Source organism: Drosophila mojavensis, unplaced genomic scaffold (genome assembly GCF_018153725.1).
Source record: "Drosophila mojavensis isolate 15081-1352.22 unplaced genomic scaffold, ASM1815372v1 contig_231, whole genome shotgun sequence".
Lineage (NCBI taxonomy): Eukaryota > Metazoa > Arthropoda > Insecta > Diptera > Drosophilidae > Drosophila > Drosophila mojavensis.
Window position 1 is genome coordinate 4281316 of NW_025318772.1, and position 10294 is coordinate 4291609.

Consider the following 10294-nt stretch of genomic DNA (forward strand, 5'->3'; position numbering starts at 1 on the left):
CATCGTAAAGACTACTGAACAATCTAGGTGCTGTGTGGTGTGGTGTGTATCCTTATAAATATACGTATTTTACATATATAATGTAATGGTTCTTATGCAAATCTCCGTTTCCTTACAAAGTTTCATTTTATTGACAATAATATGCGGAGCAGTTTAATTAATACATATATATTACGATTACAAATTTTTTAAAGAAAACAACTCAACTTGACGCATTCAATACAAATAGTCAAAACTAATATTAGATACAATTTTATATGCCCGGCCAGGCAACGTGATTAAAGGAAATCTCACTGTGACTGCCATTGTTGGACATCGTTTGGTCATGTGGGTGGTGTAAGTATATGCCCGTGCATGTGTGATTATGTGTGTAATTTAGTGCATTTTCATCTGGAGTTGTATCTGTGTATGTGCAGTTGTGTGTGTGTGTTGTGTCTGTGTATTTGTAGTTGTGTGTTAATATATGCGTGCCTGTGTGTGGAGGGGGAGGGGGGGGGATGATATTAACGTATTTAAAGGCGCACTGTGAGGCATTTCGTTTGTCTTTTGTTTGTTTGTTAATTTTGTTATTTCTTTTCTAATGGATTTTCACACTATGCTTGTTGTCGGTCCTCCTCGATTACCATTTACCATTCGGCATCGCCGTTGGATTTCTGAAATACATAATCTTTGCCTCGCATATTCATGATGCCATCTTTGAGATAAAATTTCCATTTGTTGCGCGAGCGTGTGATCTATACAAACCAAATTTTTTGATAAATATTAAATAATTCGTTTGTTTATATAAACAATGATTGTCTTACTTTATCATACTGGCACACAATTACGTTATCTGTGTCAAACACTTCAGCCGAATCCTCGTCAGTGACATCATCCTCGCTATTTAACGGCTCCTCTTCGGCAGCGTCCTCATGCTCTGCATCATCATCCTCATCTTTGTCTAGATCATCATCGTCATCATTGTCTATGTTGTCGTCACTCTCCTCGCTTTCATCCTCCTCTGAAGAGTCTAAGGCGCCGTCTAGCTGCTTGGATATTGCCAAATTTTCTACAAAATAAAATTAAATTGTAAAAATGTTCCCGCTGATATTGGGCGTAGCTATCTTACTCTGATGATTGGCATTGTTAAGAGCAGCATTCACGTGCTGCTGCAGCACGGACGAGGCTAACGTAGTAGGCAATGACATGATAGATGAAATTAGATGAGCGGTCAATATCTGGGTAAGCTGATTCTCCTGCAGTGCTGAAGCCGGCACCTGTATGGTGAGCACACGAGATTCAGGATTTGTTGAGCCCGGTGGTGAAGGCAACGTTATCTGCAAAGCATTTGTTGTAATTAATTCCTCTTACAATCAGCGCATGCTTACGTTAACAGGCATAATGCGATTGGGATCCAATTGGGCAACAATAGGAATTGGAGTCTGCCCAGCGGTTGTGGAGCCACCACCCGCAGCTTGTTGCTTTTGCAGCATTGTCGAGCCGCCTGTAGGATGCAGCGGCGGTGGATTCTGTGATGTGACCTCCTGTTTGATGCTACCAATGCCGTTCTTCATGCCGCTGCCAGCTGCGGTAATGGCATTTCCTGATTTGCCCGCAATCGATGGCGTTGCCAGCTTACTGTTGTCTGTGCTGTTGGTGACGGTGCCAGCGGTTGTGCCACCTCCGTTGCTTTGCTGTGAAGCAGCCGCAGCGGCGGCAGCTTTTTTAGCCTTGGCATTAGCAGCCTATCAAATAGAAGAATAATTAGTTTAATATGCTATGTGAGCGAGTGCTAATTACTGCATTACCTTTGAGCTCTGCAGCAAAGTATGTGGGCGAGTGTGTATGAGTGTGTTTGTGTGTTGTAAGATGATAGCAGTTACATATACATAAAGCAGCAGTCGGTGTTGGTATATATATTTATTTATTATGTTGATGTGCGCGATCAATTGTTGTTGAAATTGGAGACAGATAGAGAGAGAGAGAAAAAGCAACAAAGTTAAATCAAGTTATACTTGGATATTAACACAGTTTGTGCAATACATATAAATACGATTAGCTCTACACATACACACACACACACACAGATAAACTATTCAAAGATGGACAAACGCGCTACACATCAATCGAAGGCCTTGGCTACGAGACACACACCTTGCTTACCTTTGGATTATTGGCCACAATGGGCGGTGGGTGGTGGCCTGGCTCGCCGGGTTCGGGATTCAATTCAACCGCCTTACTTGCTAATAGCTTATTGCGCCATATCTGTTTCATCTCCTGCAGCACCTGTTCATCGACGCCCTCATCCAGAAAGGCATCGCGCACATTGTTAATGACATCCTCAATAACGGCATGATACACTTTCAGCTGTCACAATATAATTAAAACAGTTTGGTTAATTATCAACAAACAAATAATTTTAAAAATAAATCACGCCAATTAACCAGCACCTGCAACAGTTGAAAAAATAGAGCTAATGGAATAATATAGACATGTGTATATAAACAAGGTTAAGCAGTGCAGACTCATAACTATTATATATGTATTTGTATATTACATATGCAATATTTAACTGACTGTGTAGCTGATTGTTATCAGTCTAATAGATGAGGACTAGGTCAAGTTCTTAGAAAATCTGCTGCAGTGACTAATCTATTCAATTTATTCGAATTGATAAATTGAGGTCAGAACTGCAGTTGTGAACTGCAGTCAGCAGGAAGGTTGCAACATACATGTGCGCGTGTGATGAATATCTATTTACTGTTATGATATATCCTGCGTTTGTCTTTCTGTATTAAAAACAATTCAATTGGGAGTTCAATCGAAAGTTCTCAATTATTATTCACACTGCGAATTGCCTATGCATGTACGCATGTATGCCTGTGTTTGTTTGTCTGTATGTGTGCATTACAATTCAAGTGCTATTTTTGTTTGCAAGCATGGTCTCTGCTGCTGCGGCTGCTACATTCTTTCGCACATTTAATGTATCTGCAGACATACATATAGATGCGATACGTAATTGTGGCTACTATCAAACCTAAGATAAGATAATAAGACAAGTGAATAAACAAAATAAGAAAGCAATTAAATTTGCTTGCGTTAACGCGTCGATCGCAAACATATGATTAAACAAACACATGAACACAGACATGTTTGTATATGCATGTATGCGAATCCTTCTGCACGCCGCATTCGTATACAGATACACACAAACGCACGAACACAAAGCGGCAGACATGCCGCCGCCGCAGGCACAAGGCAACTTACGCTCTTCACTTTTGAAGGGGCAAACTTTCACTTTTGAGGTCAATCATTTCTTTGGTTCCATATGTTACAGTTTGTCAATTATTAATCAACTTAAGAACTATTAATAATTGACTAAGAATCAAATATTCTATGTACATGTCAATAGTGTAAATTTTGTATTTTATAGGGCACAGATTTGTTGTAAAATATACATAGTAAATCTATGATATATGTGCAGTAAATTGAATATGCGTGTGGCTTACCACTGAGGTTTGGCATAAAGCCATCTGTACTTTTTTCTCCGCCAGTTTGAGACCTTTCTGTGTTTACTCTTTATCAAATTGAACACTGTAATGGACGTAAAACTTTAAAAAATTACAATTAAGAAAAAATGCGTCTCGTCTGACACACACAGATGTGACGAAGATACGAAGTAAAAACACGACGAAGCAGTGTGCCCGTTTCTTACGTCTCGATAAACACCAAACCAACGCTGCCAGACTGCTACGTTCAGATATATGAACGACTGTTACATCCAACCAGTGATCTATCACAAAGTAAAATCACAGTTTACTTATAACATTCATATATATTGTTAGATAACAGAGAGCCTTCGCTTTTAACATGATATTAACACTGAGAACATTTTTCAACTACTCTAATCATATTCATCACAATTCTGGCGCTCGCTATTGAATTCGAGATCATCATCATCCTCGTCGTCGTCGATTTCTGCGCCAGGTTTATAATCCAAATCAGAATCACCCTGTTCGTAAAATGGATCCTCCTCGTCTGATTCCAGATCAGAGGGTTCATCTGTGCGCCCATTGGAATTTCGCGCCTGGTTGCGTCGCTGCCTCAAACGATTTCGAATATTCTGGGCGGAATTGACTAAGTTGCAATTTAGCTGCCATCTGCCCTATTTATAGTATATTACTTACAATCAGATGGATGCGAATACTGTTGAAAATGTATAGGATTGCGACGATAGCAGGAGTTGCCAAATGGACAGGCCGGTGTGCCCAATGGTGGTATTGGAAAAATCGGGCGCCTGTAATCCGAATCCCCCGGATGAGCCTCGCTACTCCGATGAGCCGGATTTCGTCTAAACGTTAATATGGTTAGAGTGGACATCCAAAAAATTTTTAAACCCTTGACTTACCTGTAACACTTTATGCCAAAACGACAGGATGGTCTTAACGTGCTCGATGAAACTGAGCTATCGGCAATCGCTGCTTGTGTGCTAGTATTTGGCTCAGTTTTCACAATAACTGCAGAGCTGCTAACTGTATCTGTCTTAACAGATGTATCGTCGTTAGTTGACTCCTTTTTGATTGGAACGGTTAAGGGACTAGTGCGAGCCCCAGCTATGTCATTGACATCAACGGCAGGTGAGTCATCATGATCCTCATCCGTTTTAGCAGATGGATCGTCGTTGATTGGTTCTTTTTTTATTGCAACAGTTGCGGCGTTAGAGCTAGTGCTAATCGTAGAAACGCCACTAACATCGGCGGCAGCTGACTCATAATGTTCTTCAATTGGTTCGTCCTTAATGGTCACTTGAATGCTGCTGCTGGCGGACTCTATTTCGTCTGGAGGCTCCGTTTTTACAGTCGCTTTGTCCCCAGATTTCCTGCGTTTATTTATTGCACTGGTATCCGCATTTGCTTGTTGGTCGTCGGAAAGCTTCCGCTTTGCAGTTTCTATAGCCTCTGGTATATTTTGTTTGTGGTTGTCCATGCTCGAAATATACAGCAACTTCTCTTCTTCGTTTGTGTTAATGTTAACAAATCCAAATAAATTTATTTCTATTTCACAACGCGATTGATGCGATCTTTAGAGTTATCGCTTTCATGCCAAGAACTAACTCGATATTTCGATATACTCAGCTGCTTCTGTAAATGAGCAAACCGCTCTATTTCGAAAGAATTAACACGCTTTGATGCGTAGCTAAAATTCCAGCTATTTCTATGTATATGTCGATGCTCATTAATAAACCGGTAATCCAATAATTCTGTTGTACTTAAGGCTGATTGTGATATTTATTCAAATGAATGTACATATACACTTATAAAATACATCTAGGCCGTGTCAGTTGCCATTGGTCGTCCTCTCTAGTGCTGCAGCTTCCAAAAGTACCTGCATTATTTTGTCCTTGGTATTTTCCGATGTTGCAAACGATAATTGCCGCAATCGATCAGCAACAAAATCGCCAAATATTTGCGATGAATCCTTAAGATTCTTCACGGCAACAGTGACAGCATTTGTGATGCTTTCCTCATCTATGTTTGCTGTCGGTGCAGGATTCTCCACTTGACCGTCAGATTGTGGGGTGGACCCATTGGAGAACAGTACCTGTTCTGGTTCATATAGCGCCAGACTCTCTATAATGGCCTCGTAATCTGGTCCATTACTGGCGCTCTTTTCTGTTTTTACAGGAGACAACTTCATATTAGGTTTATTGTCATGAATATGGGATTTTAAACGCTTGGGCTCTGTAGCTTTTCTGGGTTTGTAGTCCATGTGGTGGTCAAAAGAAGAGTCATCATCGTTGCTCTATAGGTCAAATAATGAAAAATAAGGTCGTAGATTAGATTGCTTCACAAGAACTATGCTTACCGAGTCATTTCTGTTTGCTTCAGTTGTTGGATGCATTTTCTTGTGTTTCTTTGTAAGCGCATGAGCGCGCAAGTCGCATATCTTTGTATTTACTCCACATTTGCAGAAACGACAACGTGCTCTGTATGAGTCCTCGGGGTCTCGCCGTAACCACTGTCTAAATTCTGGCATTTGGAGCCAGACTTCGCGGAGTTTCTGCTTATATATCTTCATAATTCATTAACAAAATTTACAGGAATAACAAGACAAATAGAGATGGTAATAACAAACCGCTCAGTGGAGGTCGATAAAAATGGATGATAGTCGATTAGAGCGTTTCCCTACACTGGCTTTATTTTTTTTTTTTTTCCGAAATATACCGATGTATAAATAATAATCCGAAATATACCGATATAAATAACACAAGCACGACAATAATATAGCACACGCATCAAACATTTCTGATTCTAGCATCTTCCAACACTTAGAACATACAACACGTGAAGTTTTATTAAATCAAAATGAAGACGGCAAAAGATAAATTAAAAAAGAATGATGACATGAAACATCAAGAAAAGCTTGTTGATGTTGCAGAGAAAAGCAAAACAATCAAAAAGGCACCGAAATTAAAGAAACCTAAAGCGGCGAAACCCGCCAAAAAAGAGGCGACCGTAAAGGAGGCAAAAGAGAGCCCGAAGAAATTATCTGTCGCTGATTTAGCCAAAATCGAAAAGAAAAAGGCCAAGAAACAAGCACAAAAGTTAAAGAAACAACAGAAAAAGTTAACGGCCGATGCAGTAGAGAAGAAATCTAAATTAATAGTCAAAGCCGCGCCAAAAACTGAGGTAACACCGGACAAAAAGAAGAGTGTACCAGAAGCAAAATCAGCAACAAAGTTGGCCAAAAAAACGAAAGGGAAAAAGAACAAGAAGAAAAATGATGAGGATGAAGGTAAGAAATTAAACTGCGTAAATATTTAACTCTCACAACTTTTGAAATTTGTTTTAATAGATGAAGTGAAGCGGATACGAGATCCTGCCGCCGAAGCTGCGACAATATTTGTTGGAAATCTTCCCATAAATACAAAACGCGTTCAAATTGTGCGCTTACTTAAGCCTTTTGGAGCGGTCCATTCAATCCGTCTGCGTACGGCCGGTGGAAAGAAGCTGTTTAAGCTCAAGCAGCGCAAGGCAGCTGTCTCCCTAAATGCGTACGTGGTACTAGACAACCCAGAGATAGCACAAAAAGCGCTGGCGCTGAATGGTACGCAATTTAAAGAGAATCACTTGCGTGTTACGCCTGCAGCGAAATGCGGCGAAGTGAAAGATGTTGGCAATGGGCAAGCATCTAGCGAAGCCGACGTCAAGCGAACCGTATTCATAGGGAATCTTAAATACTGTACGTAATCTTCTCTGAAATAGTACTGTTTTAACGGATTCTGTATTGTTTTCAGCGGCTAGTGAGGAAAAGTTGCGGGAGATCTTCTCCAGCTGTGGCGAAATTGACTACATACGCTGTCTACAGGACGGCGAGAAGGGCTGCAAGGGTGTGGCATATGTTTGTTTCCAGAAACCAGATGCTGTCGGTCTAGCACTGGAGCTGAATGAGACGCTGCTGGATGATAGACCCATACACGTGGAACGCTACTCTGTGAAGAAACTGGGAGCTAAGCAGGCTCGCGATGCTGTTACTGCGGCGGGACCGCAAACCAAGTCCAAAAAGAAACAAAATGCGGTGGGTGCTAAGAAACGCATAGATAAACGACAAAAAGAGCAAGCAAAAGGCCAAGAACCCGTCAAGTCACCAGCTGGTAAAAAGAAATCTGAATACCGAGGCGTTAAAGTTGATGCAATCAAAAAGAACAAGAAGCCAAAAAAGAAAACTAATAGCCAAATGAATACACTGGCCAAGAAAATAGCGCCAAAAGCTAGCAATTAAGTTGAAACAATTCATTAGGATTTTCCAATTTTGAATTAAAATTCATGTTAGGCATTGTAAATATTTTACTGACAGCGGAACAAATATTGTTTGGGTTTAGATTTTCTTTCATTGCTAAACATTAATAAACCGAGTTTTTAAACTGGTATTTCTAATTTATTTTTTACCTTAATTAAAATTCACTGTATTTTCGTGAAACGGATTGTATTTTAAAATTATTGAAAAACGTTAGTGATGTACTATGAGCTATCGTTTGAATATAGTGTGACCTAGTATTATAAACTTTAAAGCGATATCTGGTTAGTGGCGATATTTAGAGTGAGAAATATTCTTATAAAACATTTTGCAATTCAGGTCGAATAATTACAACAATTCCAATTATACTCCAAATAGACTGCTGTGCAGCCGCTGCACAATTGTATGTAATTGTATCTAGTAGCCGTAGCCATAGCAATGAGCTTGTCATCGAGAACGATTATTATTATTTCAGTCAGCTGTTTGTTACTTGGTTGTGTTCACTCACAAATTTCGTGTATTTGATGATTTCTTTCTACTTGTGACTTTTGAATATTAAAAATTGAAGGTAAGCAGAACTTATGCAACATTCGTTGAGATTCGCAAACATACGTTTATTCGCAGAATGAATGTATGTAAAAATTTCAAGTTTCTACGAGTTGCACGTGATTGTATACGCAACTTTGGCGGACGTGCGGTATCACCCAGATCAACAAATAATACATTCACCTTAGAGCCACTGCACCAGCGAGAACTTATTCGCGTTCATGGTGCGGAGGTAGTACCATTTCTGCAGGGTCTTGTCACCAACGATGTGTCGCGCCTGCAAGAACCGAGTGGACCATCATCGATGTATGCTCTATTTCTAAACCGAGGCGGTCGTCTATTGTACGATACAATTATCTATCGAACCAATGATCCGGATACATTTCTGCTGGAATGTGATCGAGATGCATCGTCGGATTTTCGACGCCATTTACGCACATATCGCGTACGAAAACGGATCGACATCGACACCATTGATGATGAGTATGTGCCATGGGTGCTCTTCAATGGGAAGGGGCGCGGCAATATACGAACTCACAAGGCAATGGATTTGTTTATAGCGCCTGACCCGCGTATTGGTATCATGGGAACACGTGTCTTGGCTCCCGGCGATATTAATGCCACCAAACTAACTAAGGATTTATGGTGTCATCACGATGTTGTCGCTGTTAATTCCACGCCCGAAAATAATTATAAGTTGCTCCGCTATAAGCAAGGCATCGGTGAGGGTGTAGAGGAATTACCACCCGGCAAGTGTTTTCCGCTGGAAGCCAACGCCGACTATCTCAATGGAGTTAGTTTCAACAAGGGCTGTTATGTGGGCCAGGAGTTAACGGCTCGGGTTCATCACTCTGGTGTCATACGTAAACGTTATATGCCTATTCGTTTTACGGCGCCCGTTTCCAACCATTTTACGGTAAAATCTGTGGCTGGCGCGAATCTTGGACGCGTCTTTGGTCATGCACATAATCATGGCGTTGCTTTGTTGCGTGTCGAGCCGGTGCTGAATAGCGAACAGCAATTGATGCTAGACGGAGAGCGCTGCTATGTGGATCGTCCGAGTTGGTGGCCCAAGGAAGCAGTCAACAAGCGTAGCTTTGCTGCAATGGAATAAGTTTTTGGAGACTTGAATGGCTTTTACATCATTGTTTGCAATTTTTTCAATTTGTATTGTATATAAGAGATAGATTAGCTAGTTTATGAAGTTATGTTATTAGTTTCGTTGTGGCCTTCACTTTTGCAGTGCTCAAAATGACACAGGATTCGGCCGAATACGCCATTGAGGATGATGATCTTTGCCTTGACAATGAGGCGTCCGAAATTCAACGACTTCAGCTGACTGCTCCAGTGGAGCCGCAAGCACAGGAAGATTTAGATGAACGTGTGGCCACAATCGAATTTCATTGCAGTGGTTGCAATATGCACGAAATGGTACATTACTATGGACGAACGCCGCCTTTCGCTCTAGGCATTAAATTTCGTGAAGACAGCTATGTGTTACGAGATCCCTTTCAGGCACCGCCGCCACGTTGGCAATCCAAACCAGAGTTCTACGTGGCATTGGGCGTAAAGTGTGCCAATTGTAACAAAGTTGTATGTAAGGATACTTTATGCAGTTTCTATTACACAAAAACCTTTTGCCTGGAATGTGGCAAAGTCGAACTCAAGAATTGGCCTGTGGAGGCCCAAAGTCGATTTCGGAAGCAACTGACAGCAAAAACCCCTTAACAGGAAAACCATGGAGGATTCTTACTTATATATAGGTCTTTAATATACATATACATGTAAATGCATCATATTTTAATTCTTGTTTTGAAAATGGCGAAATATATTTTGAATTCGTAACGAGCAAGTTAAACAGCTGTTTTTATTAGTTTGTTATCGATGTCAATACTCGATATATTTTGTATTGCATTCACACACAACGATAGGTCGCACCAATCAAAACATATCGGATTATCGATTTTTTGTT

At 40.6% G+C, this 10294-nt stretch overlaps 6 protein-coding genes across 11 annotated transcripts; 3 read left to right on the top strand and 3 right to left on the bottom strand.

The window, feature by feature from the left end:
- Positions 1-103: 103 nt before the first annotated feature.
- Positions 104-3670, bottom strand: LOC6574910 (transcription initiation factor IIA subunit 1). Of its 5 annotated transcripts, none has more exons than XM_032733636.2 (7): positions 3489-3670; positions 2134-2346; positions 1788-1796; positions 1368-1724; positions 1109-1256; positions 804-1048; positions 104-734 (listed from the first exon to the last, which is right to left on the bottom strand). In XM_032733636.2, the coding sequence occupies exons 1-7, from the start codon at positions 3510-3512 to the stop codon at positions 627-629; spliced, it is 1104 nt and encodes a 367-aa protein (XP_032589527.1). In that variant the 5' UTR covers positions 3513-3670; the 3' UTR covers positions 104-626. The 5 variants fall into 5 exon arrangements, with proteins under 5 accessions (XP_032589527.1, XP_015023202.1, XP_032589524.1 ...); XM_015167716.3 differs by having other exon boundaries at positions 1109-1316; positions 2143-2346; positions 3489-3669; XM_032733633.2 differs by having other exon boundaries at positions 1109-1316; positions 3489-3669.
- A 124-nt stretch (positions 3671-3794) lies between these two features.
- LOC6574911 (aprataxin and PNK-like factor) lies at positions 3795-5141 on the bottom strand. Of its 2 annotated transcripts, none has more exons than XM_002000903.4 (3): positions 4388-5141; positions 4167-4330; positions 3795-4116 (listed from the first exon to the last, which is right to left on the bottom strand). In XM_002000903.4, the coding sequence occupies exons 1-3, from the start codon at positions 4963-4965 to the stop codon at positions 3884-3886; spliced, it is 975 nt and encodes a 324-aa protein (XP_002000939.1). In that variant the 5' UTR covers positions 4966-5141; the 3' UTR covers positions 3795-3883. The 2 variants fall into 2 exon arrangements, with proteins under 2 accessions (XP_002000939.1, XP_015023203.1); XM_015167717.3 differs by having other exon boundaries at positions 4010-4102; positions 4388-5121.
- Positions 5142-5237: 96 nt separating this feature from the next.
- On the bottom strand, positions 5238-6136 carry LOC6574912. The gene is made up of 2 exons (XM_002000904.4): positions 5845-6136; positions 5238-5781 (listed from the first exon to the last, which is right to left on the bottom strand). The coding sequence occupies exons 1-2, from the start codon at positions 6055-6057 to the stop codon at positions 5317-5319; spliced, it is 678 nt and encodes a 225-aa protein (XP_002000940.1). The 5' UTR covers positions 6058-6136; the 3' UTR covers positions 5238-5316.
- A 126-nt stretch (positions 6137-6262) lies between these two features.
- On the top strand, positions 6263-7909 carry LOC6574913 (nucleolar protein 12). The gene is made up of 3 exons (XM_002000905.4): positions 6263-6774; positions 6835-7221; positions 7277-7909. Exons 1-3 carry the CDS (start codon positions 6345-6347, stop codon positions 7759-7761), a joined length of 1302 nt encoding a protein of 433 aa, XP_002000941.1. The 5' UTR covers positions 6263-6344; the 3' UTR covers positions 7762-7909.
- Positions 7910-8252: 343 nt separating this feature from the next.
- LOC6574914 (putative transferase CAF17, mitochondrial) lies at positions 8253-9530 on the top strand. Its single transcript, XM_002000906.3, has 2 exons — positions 8253-8344; positions 8401-9530. The coding sequence occupies exon 2, from the start codon at positions 8402-8404 to the stop codon at positions 9434-9436; it is 1035 nt and encodes a 344-aa protein (XP_002000942.1). The 5' UTR covers positions 8253-8344; position 8401; the 3' UTR covers positions 9437-9530.
- On the top strand, positions 8255-10164 carry LOC6574915 (cysteine-rich DPF motif domain-containing protein 1). The gene is made up of 2 exons (XM_002000907.4): positions 8255-8344; positions 9566-10164. Exon 2 carries the CDS (start codon positions 9574-9576, stop codon positions 10048-10050), a length of 477 nt encoding a protein of 158 aa, XP_002000943.1. The 5' UTR covers positions 8255-8344; positions 9566-9573; the 3' UTR covers positions 10051-10164.
- Positions 10165-10294: the final 130 nt, after the last annotated feature.

Bases quoted from the DNA above. Each gene is read 5' to 3' on its own strand.
- LOC6574910 (XM_032733633.2), bottom strand. From the start codon at position 3,512: ATGGCTTTATGCCAAACCTCAGTG. The intron at 1,317-1,367 runs GTAAGCATGCGC...AATGCTTTGCAG, and splicing joins ATCGCATTATGCCTGTTAAC to ATAACGTTGCCTTCACCACC. The intron at 1,049-1,108 runs GTAAGATAGCTA...TTTATTTTGTAG, and splicing joins TAACAATGCCAATCATCAGA to AAAATTTGGCAATATCCAAG.
- LOC6574911 (XM_002000903.4), bottom strand. From the start codon at position 4,965: ATGGACAACCACAAACAAAATATACCAGAGGCTATAGAAACTGCAAAG. The intron at 4,331-4,387 runs GTAAGTCAAGGG...ATTAACGTTTAG, and splicing joins TTTGGCATAAAGTGTTACAG to ACGAAATCCGGCTCATCGGA. The intron at 4,117-4,166 runs GTAAGTAATATA...ATTGCAACTTAG, and splicing joins GTATTCGCATCCATCTGATT to TCAATTCCGCCCAGAATATT.
- LOC6574912 (XM_002000904.4), bottom strand. From the start codon at position 6,057: ATGAAGATATATAAGCAGAAACTCCGCGAAGTCTGGCTCCAAATGCCA. The intron at 5,782-5,844 runs GTAAGCATAGTT...TTTGACCTATAG, and splicing joins AAGCAAACAGAAATGACTCG to AGCAACGATGATGACTCTTC.
- LOC6574913 (XM_002000905.4), top strand. From the start codon at position 6,345: ATGAAGACGGCAAAAGATAAATTAAAAAAGAATGATGACATGAAACAT. The intron at 6,775-6,834 runs GTAAGAAATTAA...TTGTTTTAATAG, and splicing joins GAAAAATGATGAGGATGAAG to ATGAAGTGAAGCGGATACGA. The intron at 7,222-7,276 runs GTACGTAATCTT...TATTGTTTTCAG, and splicing joins CATAGGGAATCTTAAATACT to CGGCTAGTGAGGAAAAGTTG.
- LOC6574914 (XM_002000906.3), top strand. From the start codon at position 8,402: ATGAATGTATGTAAAAATTTCAAGTTTCTACGAGTTGCACGTGATTGT.
- LOC6574915 (XM_002000907.4), top strand. From the start codon at position 9,574: ATGACACAGGATTCGGCCGAATACGCCATTGAGGATGATGATCTTTGC.